Below are 14,520 nucleotides of genomic sequence, written 5' to 3' on the forward strand. Positions count from 1 at the left end.
AATACAATTTAACAAAAAAAAATATGACTGAAAGTGTGAGCTGATTCCTCTGTCAGTCCCTGATGGATGAAGCTCTCCTCAGCTTGCAGAGCTTCTCCACACACAAGATGGTGGAGGTTCCTCCTCTGTGGATCATCAGCTGCTCCTCTCTGCTCCACCAGAGTCCTGATCACTCACATTATGACAGAGGCCACCACCAGCTAATAAGAGAAGAAGAGAGATGACAGAAATCATTTTCATCAGCTGGGAGTCATCAGATTCCCCCACAGCGCTGTAACTAAGCTCCGCCCCCACTCCACCTTTGGACTTTCACACTGAACGGTTTCATGTTGGTGTCTGAGTGTGAGTTTACACTGAGTTATGAGAGCTTCACGTCCACACACACTCAGACACACACAGCGTCGTTCTGTCCTACCAGCTCTGACAGCCGACTGTTCTCCTCTCCACTTTAAAGAGTCAGAGCAACACATTCAGTTCAGAGAAGAAACAGGACTTATTATAGTCAGGTCAAAGGTCAACTAACCATGGGAAGAAAATAGAAGAAGGCGTAGTTTGGACATGAATCCTCTCTGATGTTTCTTTGTTTCTGTCAGTTGTCCTTCCTGCATTTGTTCCTGCAGCTGTGTAACTTTAGTCTTTGAGCCTGTTTGTCTTCAACTTCTTCATATTATTCATATCGTTTGTTCACAGTCTGTGAGATATGGTGATAGGTTATATGAAGATAGCTCCGCCCCTTTTATGAAACTCTGGGTTTACTTCTCAGGTTGATAAGCAGCTTCATGTGACTGTTCAGCACCATCTCTTCCGTCAGGGTTAGTGAAGCCAGATCACAGAAAACAAACCCTGAGTATGTTGAACTCTCTTTGTAGTAGAGAACCAAGAAAAGGATTTCTCCAACAACAAACAACAAGAATGTAAATATATGTATGAGCTGATATGTGGAGGCTTTACTAAAGAACACTGAGAGACTGACCTCAGAGTCTTCAGTCCATAGTTTGGATTCTTCTGAAGATCACTCAGCAGCTTCACTCCTGAATCCTGCAGCTTGTTGTAGGTCAGGTCCAGCTCTCTGAGATGGGAGGGGTTGGACTTCAGAGCTGAGGCCAGAGAAGAACAGCTGATCTCTGACAAACTGCAGTCCCTCAATCTGAATAAAGAATAAAAGAAGAATAAAAATAATGTGTAATCCAGTCACATGTGTTCAGCTTGTGATGAGTATCTCAACATCACTTTGTCCTGATGAATCAAGTTTTCTCTAAATGATTAGAGGATCATTTCTGATTGTGTATTCACTAAATCCTCCAAATGTCAGCTCAACATTCATCCAGCTGTTCATGTGCACAGATGAAGAACAGGCTGCTGATCTCAGTCAGCTCTGTGATGTTACTACATTTATCAAATCACACATTATTCAATCACAAGTCTTCATGATTTCACTTCTTAACAGAACCAGAGGAAACCAGAGGCTTCATGTGCACCTTGTTCAACTTTACTTCACACAGTCACAAAAACATTTTCACATCAAATCTCTAAATTATTCAGAAACTTCAAGAATAACAAATCTCCTAAATCATTAAATATCCAGAGATTTAAATTCAGACAAATACCGAAAATATTTAAATCCTGAAATGTGCAACAATGGAGGATGTGGATTGAAATGATTCAAATGAATGACACAGTCAGTGATCTGACCTCAGAGTCTCCAGTCTGCAGTTTGGACTCTGCAGATAATCACACAGCAGCTTCACTCCTGAATCCTGCAGCTTGTTGTAGTTCAGCTCCAGCTCTCTGAGATGGGAGGGGTTGGACTTCAGAGCTGAGGCCAGAGAAGAACAGCTGATCTCTGACAAACTGCAGCCCCTCAATCTGAATAAAGAATAAAAGAAGTAAATGTAGATGACAGTGAGCTTTATACATGAATGTGTGATGTTGTCCACATGAACACACTGATGTGATCATCATCTGTTCATTCACACATTGAAGACTTCATAGTGATTCATTCATGTTTTTGTACTTCCTGATCATTCTTAGATTGAAACGTACAATATGTTGAATTTTATTAGAATCTTTACATTTAAATATCTGAATTCATTTCAAATGGACTAAACCCATGTTATATATCCAGTGTTTCATGGTTTACAGCTTTGAGGAGGGAGGACTTAAGTTTGAATTTTGACAATAACAGTCAACAATGAAGTCTTGAAGCATTGTGATGCTAAAGTGTTTGTTCAGCATGCTGGTAACTGTAAGAGTGGACTGAATCGATTTGATATTAATATGAGGCTGTGATAGAGCTGTCACCTTTCTCTCCTCCTTTCTTCTCTGAGGGAGAAACTCTTCATCCTTACATTTGGACTTTAGGAGCTCTCTTAAGGACTGACATGCTTTGTGAATAACCTTGATCTTTACCAGGATCTAGTCTTTAATCTAAGTAGAAATGTAGCTGCAGCGTGTTCCAGCTCCAGCTGTCTGCCACTGTGGCTGAAACTTCTCTTCTCCCTTCTGTTGTCCTCATGCCCTGCTATCACTCTCCACTCTTCTCAGGACTTTTTTCATTTCAATCTGGATTTTAACCCGTCTGTTGTCGGGATCTGATGTTTTTAAACCCTTGAACCAAAAGTCTTTTTCATGACAGAAAGCCTGGGCTAAAATCTGTGTGCCAGTGCACAATTCAAGTGTAGCGAGCGCTCACAGGAGTGACAGCAGTGAAGCTGTCAGGTACGTTGACAACACGTCCAACTTATTAAAGCAGTCAAAAAGATAGCACGCCAACGTGAACATCACTGCAAGCAGGAACAAAGAGAGTGTGGAGCAAAGCCAAGTCTCCTTTGCATTTAAATAGCCTCTTGATAATAATTCTGAACGGGCCAAAGACATAACAAACACCACTGCTGTTTTTATTACAGTGGATTACATGCAGAATGGGACTTTGTGTTTTTACAGCTTCTTATATTGACAGAGGGAAATATGAATAGTTGTGAGATGAAACTGTCCCAGCTTTATTTTGTGCTCTAAAAAGTGCTGACTTCATAAACAGAAAGGTGTCAGTGTTTGTCTCTGTCATTTAAAACACATCTTTTTATATATACTATAGGCTACATGGATGATTTTATTTCACTCATTTCTTTTATTGATTGGAGACTCTTTTGGTTATAAGTATATTTGATTTGATGTTATTTTTGAATGTTTCATTTAAAATGTCATGAAAAAGAAACCTGAGCAGGTGAAGTCTGAACTGTCCATGCTGAACTTAAGACAATGTGTAAAAGGGAAGTTGTAAATGTTCCTGATAAAGAAAAAGAAAGTGTTGCATCAGGTCCCTTACTGGACATTTGTATAACACATCTAGTATGCAAACATACACCCATTCCCAATGGGTGAAGCCTTGGCCTAGAAGAGAGGTCTTCAGGTGGTCCCCAACCTTCACTGGGTGTTTCGACCCTTAACCACAACACCCTCCAGTTGGCGGGTCAGCAGTGACTGGCCAGGTCACTGCCCCTCTCCTCCAGGCTTCCAGCTTGTGTCCTCTCTTTTGTGCCAGAGCCAACAGGTGGCTCTCTCTGCTGCTTCCCCCAGTCTACCAACAGCTGCTTTCCTCAAGTGGCCTCTGAGCCCAATCTTTTTCATTAGATCCCACGCAGATTGAGCTGGGAATCCTCGACATCCAGTTTCCACCGTCAACAGCCATGTTGTCCACCCCTTATCCCGGCAGTCTTGGGCAAGTTGCTGGTATTTGGCTTTTTTCCTCTCTGCAGCTTCCTCACAGCCCTCCTCCCATGGCACTGTTAACTCCACCATGATGATCTTCTTCCCCTCTGGAGACCAAATGATGGTGTCAGGTCTTTGGGTGGTGGACAGGACTGCTTCTGGGAAGTGGAGTTTCCTCCCTAGGTCAACCACCATTTCCCATCTCTGGGCTGACTGCAGGAGATTCTGCCTGGCTTGGTTGTGGGAAGCCGTTCTATGGCCCTCTTTCACAAAAGTGATGGTGCTGAACAGCGGTCTTGCTTTGGCTGGTTGCTTCTTCCTCCTCTCTTGCTCCAGGATGTCTGCGAGCACTGATAGCACCCTATCGTGACGCCACCTGTATCTCCCCTGTGTCAGTGCTGTCTTGCACCCTGACAGGATATGTGCCATTGTTCCTTTTCCACCACACAACCTGCACAACTGGTCCTCCCTCATCCCCCACCTGTGCAAATTGACTGGGGTCGGTAGGGTATCGTACACTGCTCGGAGTAGAAAGGATATCCGGAAGGGCTCCAGCCGCCACATTTCACTCCATGTGATGGTTCTCTTGGGGAGGTTCCACCTTGTCCAGGCACCCTGAGTTGCGAGCTCGATGGATTTTGCTCTTCTCCCTTCTTCTTCAAGGTTTCGGACTTCATCCTGGATCAAGGTTCTCCTTTCCCTAGGGGTTGACTTTGACCACTGCTGGAAGTGTGTGGTTCCTAGACCCTGTCTTCCAGTGCAAGGGTTACCAATGATGTCTTTGGTCCTGAGCGAACTTTCTGCCTGGTTGATCGCTGTGCTGGCGGCCCACTTACGGCCAGATCTTGTCCTGACTCCTGCTTCCCTGGTGAGTTGATCCTGAGAGTCTCTATATGTCAATGACAGTCTGCACTTGGCGACTTTGAACTCCTCAACCACTGATGACATTGGAAGCCGGAGCTGGCCTGATCTTATGTAGAGCCCCAAGGATGTAAAACTTGGGGGTACTCCCAACCATCTTCGAAGGTGCTTGTTGAACTTCCTCTCCATTTCTTCAACAGTTGATGGGGTACCTTATATATGGTGAGATGCCACATGAGTCTTGGGAGCAAGCCATGTTGGTAAATCCAGCACTTGTATTTCCCAGGCAGGCCAGACTTGTCAATCTTCGTCAGCCATTCTTCGACTTGTTTCCCTGTGTTGGAGATGCTGTTTTTGTCTGACAGGGAGTCATCATACCACTTCCCAAGGCATTTAATTGGGTTCCCCTGGATGTTTGGGATCACTTCCCCTTGAACTCGTAGCTCACACCTTCCAGTTACTTTGCCCTTTTGGATCACCATGCTCCTTGATTTCATGGGCTTGAAAGCCATTTTTGCCCAGGTGGCCATGCGATCCAGTTCTTCCAAGACCCATCTTGCCTGCACATGAGTTGGTGTTATCACAGTGAGGTCATCCATGAATGCCCTGATTGCTGGCTGTTGACATCCTGCAGCTGTCTTCATCCCTCTTGATCTTGTGCTCGCTGCGGACCCAAAATGTACCCAACCCAATCTTCAGAACTGAGAACCGTACCCAACCCAAATGTTTGTGTAGCGTTACAGCCCGAGTAGAGACACAGCTGATAGTAAAATGATTTCATCAAGTTCTCAACAAATCAAAATGTGAACCATGTTTGAACAGCACCCCCCCCTTTTTAAAAGCAGGAATAAGACGGGGGTCCTTCATGTTGTAGCTCACCTCTTTTTATGTCTGATTATTTGATGTTTCTGTAAAAGTCTGACAGAGTTGACTCAAATCTGGGACACAACTTTAACAGGTCCAAATGTTCCTACAAACAACATTTTAAAGTGTCGATGACTATAATAGTATTTCACACCTTTAGTATCAGAAGGTTTTATAGTTTGAAGAGTTTGACTCTTTTTTAAATCGTTTAAAGTTTTAAATTGTTTTCTGCCATCGGGCAGGTGTAGACATGAAACAAAGAAATCAGAACCAGCATTTGGGATTTCAAAATAGTTTCATCATAAAAATCTTTTAAAGGGATTTTCATTAAAAAAGGAATAAGTTCATTTGTAAGTGGTATTTTAAGTTTGTTTGTCTGGGACATGATGTTTCCCAATTCTCAAGAATGGGTGAAATTCAAACACAGTCAACACAGTTTCTATTATATTCATATCTATATTACAGTCAGTGATCTGACCTCAGAGTCTCCAGTCTGCAGTTTGGACTCTGCAGATAATCACACAGCAGCTTCACTCCTGAATCCTGCAGCTCGTTGTCACTCAGGTCCAGCTCTCTGAGATGGGAGGGGTTGGACTTCAGAGCTGAGGCCAGAAAAGAACAGCTGATCTCTGTCAAACTGCAGCCCCTCAATCTGAATAAAGAATAAAAGAAGAATAAAAATAATGTGTAATCCAGTCACATGTGTTCAGCTTGTGATGAGTATCTCAACATCACTTTGTCCTGATGAATCAAGTTTTCTCTAAATGATTAGAGGATCATTTCTGATTGTGTATTCACTAAATCTAAATCCTCCAAATGTCAGCTCAACATTCATCCAGCTGTTCATGTGCACAGATGAAGAACAGGCTGCTGATCTCAGTCAGCTCTGTGATGTTACTACATTTATCAAATCACACATTATTCAATCACAGGTCTTCATGATTTCACTTCTTAACAGAACCAGAGGAAACCAGAGGCTTCATGTGCACCTTGTTCAACTTTACTTCACACAGTCACAAAAACATTTTCACATCAAATCTCTAAATTATTCAGAAACTTCAAGAATAACAAATCTCCTAAATCATTAAATATCCAGAGATTTAAATTCAGACAAATACTGAAAATATATAAATCTTGAAATGTGCAACAATGGAGGATGTGGATTGAAATGATTCAAATGAATGACACAGTCAGTGATCTGACCTCAGAGTCTCCAGTCTGCAGTTTGGACTCTGCAGATAATCACACAGCAGCTTCACTCCTGAATCCTGCAGCTTGTTCTCACTCAGCTCCAGCTCTCTGAGATGGGAGGGGTTGGACTTCAGAGCTGAGGCCAGAGAAGAACAGCTGATCTCTGACAAACTGCAGTTAAATAATCTGAATAAAGAATAAAAGAAGTGCATGAAGATGACAGTGAGCTTTATACATGAATGTGTGATGTTGTCCAGTATTTAAGATAGATGGATATTTATTCAAACATGATATCAGACAATATCTTTAATATGGATATAGTTCATGTTGCATTAAAATATGGTCTACGTCTTCTGTAGAGCTGACAGTTCAGCTATTTCTCTCTCTCCCTTTCTCTGAGCCTAGCTCTAAAAACTCAATGGATAACAAAGCACTGTGTTTATTGAGGACAGCCAGAAGACACAATTTTGAGCCAATAAAGGTTTGTAGGATATACCATCAACCTGAACACTTTGTGTTCTGCTGCACAAGTAGTTGCTAAACCACATCTATTACATTCATATCTATATTACAGTCAGTGATCTGACCTCAGAGTCTCCAGTCTGCAGTTTGGACTCTGCAGTCCCTCACACAGCAGCTTCACTCCTGAATCCTGCAGATTGTTGTAGCTCAGGTCCAGCTCTCTGAGATGGGAGGGGTTGGACTTCAGAGCTGAAGCCACGACGTCACAGTGAGTCTCTGAGAGTCCACTTTCAGAAAGTCTGTAGTGACACATAAAATAGAAAATTAATAGTCATGAAAGAATTGTTGATATTCACGTCTCACATCTGATGATTGAAGTTTGACAGGTCCTGTTTGGTCTTAACGTTACACATCAGTGGAATCTCTCACTGACACAAAAAGTCTCCTCACTGCTTTTCAAACCTGCACATTCTTCATCTTTCAATCATTTACTAAATGTTACAGATGTGTAACCCTGCTGCTAAAACAGCTTAAAAAGAGTTATTAAAAGAGTCATAAACAACATCATTATTGGTTTAGTTCATCAGTTCATGTTGTATTTATTTGATGTAACACACTCGAGCTGTGATTACTAAGTCAGTGAGTTTATTGTTGCAGTTTTGTACGACTCAAATCAACAGTAGTTTTGCAGTGCAGATTGATGTGCAGCAAAGTAAAAGTCTGTGATGCAGGACGAGAGTTTCTTTTTTTATGAAGCCAGAGTGAGTAAGAGATGGTCACCATGTTGTCACCATGTTAAATGTAGAAGTTGATAAACAGCAGAACTAAGTGATAAAGATGGACAGAGGATAATTCATCAGTTCAGAGTGAGAAGAGTTCCTGTAGAAGTCATGAAACTGAGTGAAGTGTGTGTCATCTTAAAAAGCTGCACTTCACATGTCTCAGTCAGCCAGCTGCTCACTTCATTGTGCTCCTTTTTCTGCCTGTTAGCAAACAAGTTATGGCTTTGCAAAGTCATTCAAACTAGTTCATGTGATTTGGTGACATCACGTATGAAAAAACTACCACTGACTGTTTCTCCTGAACATGAACAGAGGAACAGTTTTTAGTGACCAGAGAGGATTTACTTTAGTTGATTAAATTATTATATAGGGCTGGGAAACTAATTTAAAATGATTACAAACTGACTTTCAGAACACTTAATTGATGTCATCTCGCCCATGTCAATCATTTCAATTATTTTGTCACGTGAAGACACACTTAATAACCACTCGATAGTTCATCAGATATTCACTCTTTCATTAGACAAATATCCCAGCTTTAATAGTGGAGCACATTTACAGTAGAGACCATGTCAGTGAACTATGAGGGAAAAAACTAAAACTAAATCATCTTTTATTAATCTTAACTGAAGTCAAACGTTCAATAAATGGTGATATTGGTTTGAGGTCATATCACCCAGCACTATTAGTACATGACACTGATTTATAATGCTCATCACATCTGGACTTACTTTGCCTTCCTGCAGTTCCTCACAGCTGGAATCAGTCTCTGTCGTCCCTGGACTGATGTGTTGTACTTCTTCAGGTCCAACTCATCCAGAACCTCCTCGGACATCTGCAGCATGTAGGCCAGAGCAGAGCAGTGGATCTCAGAGAGTTTCTCCTCTGATCTGTTCTCTGACTTCAGGAACTCTTGGATCTCCTGATGGACTGAGAGGTCCTTCATCTCCGTCAGACAGTGGAAGATGTTGATGCTTCTGTCAGGAAACTCATCATATCTATCATCTATCGTCATCATATCTTCATACATATCATCCATCATATCTGTACTGTTGATCTCCTTCAGGTTGTTGATGACTCTCTGGATCATTTCTGGACTGTTGTCTGTCTGACGCAGCAGGCCTCCTAAGAGTCTCTGGTTTGACTCCAGAGAAAGACCATGAAGGAAGCAAACAAACAGGTCCAGGTGACCGTTCTGACTTTGAAGGGATTTCTTCATTGCTTCCTCTAGGAGAACATCAAGAGTTGAATCTACATGTGTTTCTCCCAGAAAAGTCCTCAGTACTGTTGTGTTCCTGTTGGTGAAACAGTGGAACATGTAGACTGCAGCCAGAAACTCCTGAACGCTCAGATGAACAAAGCAGTAGACTTTTTTCTGGAAGATCACACACTCTGTTTTGAAGATCTCTGTACAAACTCCTGAGTACACCGAGGCCTCTGTGACATCCAGACCACACCGCTCCAGGTCTTCTTGGTAGAACAGGATGTTTCCGTCCTCCAGATGTTCAAACGCCAGCCTCCCCAGCTTCAGAAGAACTTCCCTGTCTGCCTCCGTCAGCTCATGTGGACTCATCTGATGTCCCTCACCATACTTGTTCTTCTTCCTCTGTGTCTGAACCAGCAGGAAGTGTGAGTACATGTCAGTCAGGGTCTTGGGCAGCTCTCCTCTCTGCTTTGTGCTCATCATGTGCTCCAGAACTGTGGCAGTGATCCAGCAGAAGACCGGGATCAGACACATGATGTGGAGGCTCCTGGATGTCTGGATGTGTGAGATGATTCTGCTGGACAGATCTTCATCACTGAACCTCCTCCTGAAGTACTCCTCCTTCTGGGCGTCAGTGAAGCCTCGTACTTCTGTTACCCTGTCAACACATGAAGGAGGGATCTGATTGGCTGCTGCAGGTCGAGAAGTGATCCAGATGAGAGCTGAGGGGAGCAGATTCCCCTTGATGAGGTTTGTGAACAGTGTGTTTAACGATGACTTCTGTGTGACATCAGACACAACCTCCCTGTTTGTGAAGTCCAATGACAGTCTGCTTTCATCCAGGCCGTCAAAGATGAACAACAGTTTACAGACAGTGAGCGTCTCTGCTGCCAGCTTCTGTAATGTTGGATGGAAAACACGGAGCAGCTCAAGAAGACTGTAGCGCTTATCTCTGATCAAGTTCAGCTCCCTGAATGAAAGCAGGATCAGCAGACTGACGTCTTGGTTCTCTGAGCCCTCGGCCCAGTCCAGAGTGAACTTCTGCACTGAGAAGGTTTTTCCAACACCAGCCACACCGTTTGTCAGAACCACTCTGATGGGTTTCTGTTGGTCGGGTTGAGCTCCTATCTTTGGTTCCTGTTGGTCGGGTTGAGCTCCTGTCTTTGGTTCCTGTTGGTCGGGTTGAGCTCCTGTCTTTGGTTCTTGTTGGTCGGGTTTAGCTTCTGTCTTTGGTTCCTGTTGGTCGGGTTGAGCTCCTGTCTTTGGTTCCTGTTGGTCGGGTTGAGCTCCTGTCTTTGGTTCCTGTTGGTCGGGTTGAGCTTCTGTCTTTGGTTCCTGTTGGTCGGGTTGAGCTCCTGTCTTTGGTTCCTGTTGGTCAGGTAAGGCTTTAAAGATGTCCTGGCACTTGATTGGAGTCTCATGGAGGGTCTTCTTCTTTTTAGAGTCTGTCTCCATCTGTCTCACCTCATGTTGGGTGTTCACCTCTTCTCTCTGCCCCTCTGTGATGTAGAGCTCAGTGTAGATCCTTTTGAGGTGGGTTCTACTTCCTGTTTCATCACTTCCTTCAGTCACATGTTCACATCTCGTCCTCAGACTGACCTTATGTTGATCTAAAACCTCCTGCTGACCTCTATCTACTGAAAGAGAGAATGATACAATCTGATTATTGTTTTCAGATGTTTTTGTAAAAGAAGTAAAAAGAGTTTTAATTTCTAGACTTTTGACATTGACCAATAAAAGTCGTGTTTGAGGAGATCACAGAAGCACAAAGGTGTACAGTCTTACTTTGTTCAGTGCTGCTCTGACTGACTGTCTGCAGTCCAGCTCCTGGTCTGGATCCATACTGAGGACAGGATGTCTCCTCCTCTCTAACATAAGTCCCCTTTGTCCCCCTGTGAAGACATGTCTTTAGAACTAAACTGATGGTTGACTGATAGAAAATATGAAGATTAACTTCCGGTTATGGCATCTACCTGAACGGCAGCAAGATTCAGAGCTCCAACCTATTGGACCCATTTTTGCTTTTCCATTTCAACATGGAGTCACTCAGTTGCCCACGCTTGCCCCAGTACCGAGTATATTACAACTTTCTCTACAAAAACGCCAAACGCACGTAAATATAAACCCTAACAAGTGGGTGAAGTCGATGACGTTAACGGCGCTAGCAAAGATCGCACCTCGCTGGATAGAGAACATAAGAACAATGCTAATGCTAGCGCTAGCGGCCAGGTAGACGACGAGACTAACACTTTAGTTAGTGATCAATTGAAGGACTTCTTGGAGGATAATAATGTCCTTTCTAAATATCAATCAGGCTTGAGAAAACAACATAGCACTGCGACAGCTGCATTTAAGGTTTGAAATGACATTTTTGAAGCCATTGATTGCAAAAAATGTTGTGTAGCTCTATTTATTGACCTTTCAAAGGCATTTGATACTGTTGATTACAGATTATTAATCAACATCAAATTGGCCTGTCAAAGCAAGCAGCACAATGGTTTGACAACTATCGGCAGGATCCACTTTGTCCTTTTTAGAAATTTCAAAGGGGGTCCCCCAGGGTTCAATATTAGGACCCATTTTATTCTCCATTCATATTAACAATCTGTGTGAAAATGTGTTGAATGCCATGTATCACTTTGATGCTGATGATACTATCATCTATTGTTGCTCAACATCTGTTGCACAAGCTTTTGAGTTCATGCAATCGGCATTTAATGTTGTCCAGTCTTGGCTGAGGGAACTAAAGTTGGTCATAAACTATGATGAAACAAAGCTCATGTTGTTTTCACATTTACGTGAAGTACCAACAAATGTACCCTTGAATTTTACGTCCCAAGGAAATACAATCGAGCTTGCAAAAGCTACAAGTACCTGGGTTTCCTTCTGGACTGTGAACTATCATTTAAAGCACACATCACCAAACTCGTCTCCAAACTCAAAGTGAAGCTGAGATTTTATTATAGAAATAAATCCTGCTTTTCACTCAGGGCGAGGAAACTTCTTGTTTCTTCTACCGTCCTTCCTTTGTTGGATTATGGCGATGTGCTGTACATGGGCGCCTCTGCTAAATGTTTACAGTCATTGGATACCGTGTATCAATGCGCGTTGAGATTTGTGACAGGTTGTAGACGCCTTACTCATCACTGTGACCTGTACATGAAATCTGATTGGCCACCCTTAAAGGTGCGCAGGTATTTACACTGGCTAAATCTTCTTTATAAAGCTCTTCTTGGTTTGGTGCCGTCATATTTATGTGAACACCTTCAAAGAACCAGAAGCCAACACGCCTTGTGTTCCTGTGATGTTTTAAAACTGTCTGTTCCTCGTGTTCGCACTGAGCTCGGAAAAAGAGCGTTCAGTTTTGCTGCTCCCTCTACCTGGAACTTTCTCCAAAATGACTTGAAAATGGCCGACCTCATTTCACTTGAAGCCTTTGGCTCCATCTTAAAGGACAAAAAACGTGAGGCAATCGGACAGTGTCTGTGTGTCTGAATTGTAACCTGTCATCACAACTCTGCACTTCATCTGTAAACTGATCTGTTCATTGGAATTGTTGTTTTTTTCTTAACTTACTGTCTGTAAACTGTTTTAATCATGACATGTGCTGCTGCCCTCTTGGCCAGGTCGCCCTTGTGAAAGAGATCTTGATCTCAATGGGTTAATTACCTGCTTAAATAAAGATGAAATTAAAAAAGAAAGAAAGAAATTCTTCTGTTTGGATTCAGCTCATAGTCTGCAGGGAGATGATTGTTTCTTGTGTTTTAACCGTCCTAAAACATCTGAAGAGACAAAGAGTTAGTAAGAAGACTTACTTTGTGTCCGAGGGTCCACCTTCATTTCTGAAGTTTATAACGTGACCTTTGGACCAATCACTCTTCAGAGACTGACAGCTGGGTACAGGAGACTCTGCTCTCTGTCTGCTCCTCTGAACTCTGTAAAAAAACAACACATTTGATATTTTTATGATATGAATCTTTAATAAACTCTCTGAGGACAAAACTATAAAAGAAGCTGTAAATATAAAAAGGGCTACAGCTGTGGATGATGAGAAGCTTTCATGGTTTGTTTCTTTGCTAAGAAGACTTACTTTGTGTCCGAGGGTCCAGCTCCTTTACTGAAGTTTAAGAGATGACCAATGGACCAATCACTCTTCAGAGACAGACAGCTGGGTACAGGAGACTCTGCTCCGTCCTCCTCTTCCTCTAAACTCACATCCATGATCTGATCTGAAGTCAGTCTGAGAGGAAACACAGAAACACTCACTGAGAGATCAACACAAGAGAAACAGGAGAAACCAGTTTGATCTAACACACACACACACACGAACACACACACACGACTGTACAGACACACACACGAGCGAACACACACAAACTCACACAGTCAAGCACACACACAAACACAAAGACACACACACACAAACAAATGCGAACACACACACACACACACAGACACGACCGTACAGACACACACACGCACACACACACGCACGCACACACACACACACACAGACACGACCATACAAACACACACACACACACACACACACACACACACACACACACACACACACAGACACGACCGTACAGACACACACACGCACGCACACACACACACACACACAGACACGACCATACAAACACACACACACACACACACACACACAAACACACACACAGCTCATATGAATGTAAGCTGTGACGTCATTAGAAAGTGTCTGTGTTCAGTTGACAGGAGGAAACTGAGAGTACAGAAGTGAAGATATAAAAACTGTGGATAAACACTCACCCTGCTTCACTCTTTACTTCTCTCTTCACTTCTGTCCACAAAATGTCTGAACTCACTGAACACTTTCACTTTCACTGTCCCGCCTCCTCTCATGAGTCTGGATCAGGTGTTGCTCCTCCCTCCTCCAGTTACAGCAAATGAGCTGCTGTGTGTGTGTGTGTGTGTGTGTGTGTGTGTGTGTGTGTGTGTGTGTGTGTGTGTGTGTGTGTGTGTGTGTGTGTGTGTGTGTGTGTGTGAAATCTTTAATTTCCCCCCGGGGACAAATAACATTTTTTTAATTGACGTCCATTGGGACGTGAGTTGGGAACTGGAGGGTTCGAGTCCCGGTGCAGACCAAAAAAAAAAATCTGGAAATTGGTGTGGTAGTTGAAGAGGTTCCAGGCCACTTCCTGGGCACTGCTGAGGTGCCCTTGAGCAAAAGGAGCGCCCAAAGCTCATGATCATAGGTGAGGGTAGGAACGAAGATCGACCGGTAAATTGAGAACCTCGCATTTAGGCTCAGCTCCTTCCTCTCCACGACGGACGCAACACTGATCCATCTGTCGATCTCACGCTCCATCTTCCACGCCACCTTTTTCCGGTCTAGAATCATGGACTCAGATTTAGCGGTGCTGATCCTCATTCCAGCCGCCTCACACTCAGCAATGAGCCACTCCA

The 14,520-nt window shown here is 43.1% G+C and overlaps 1 protein-coding gene across 1 annotated transcript; it reads right to left on the reverse strand.

Annotated features, from left to right (window-relative positions):
• Nucleotides 1-323: 323 nt before the first annotated feature.
• Nucleotides 324-14,083, reverse strand: LOC306823028 (uncharacterized protein). The gene is made up of 10 exons (XM_079342393.1): nucleotides 13,864-14,083; nucleotides 13,163-13,312; nucleotides 12,888-13,007; nucleotides 10,858-10,964; nucleotides 8,600-10,709; nucleotides 7,212-7,385; nucleotides 6,637-6,810; nucleotides 5,912-6,085; nucleotides 1,693-1,866; nucleotides 324-1,147 (listed from the first exon to the last, which is right to left on the reverse strand). The coding sequence occupies exons 2-10, from the start codon at nucleotides 13,291-13,293 to the stop codon at nucleotides 814-816; spliced, it is 3,498 nt and encodes a 1,165-aa protein (XP_079198519.1). The 5' UTR covers nucleotides 13,294-13,312; nucleotides 13,864-14,083; the 3' UTR covers nucleotides 324-813.
• Nucleotides 14,084-14,520: the final 437 nt, after the last annotated feature.

This window comes from Symphodus melops (genome assembly GCF_947650265.1).
Source record: "Symphodus melops genome assembly, chromosome: 4".
Lineage (NCBI taxonomy): Eukaryota > Metazoa > Chordata > Actinopteri > Labriformes > Labridae > Symphodus > Symphodus melops.

Coding starts and splice junctions, on each gene's coding strand:
- LOC306823028 (XM_079342393.1), bottom strand. CDS start 13,293: ATGGATGTGAGTTTAGAGGAAGAGGAGGACGGAGCAGAGTCTCCTGTA. Junction 6,811..7,211: donor TGCAGACTGGAGACTCTGAG/GTCAGATCACTG, acceptor TTCTTTATTCAG/ATTATTTAACTGCAGTTTGT. Junction 1,867..5,911: donor TGCAGACTGGAGACTCTGAG/GTCAGATCACTG, acceptor TTCTTTATTCAG/ATTGAGGGGCTGCAGTTTGT.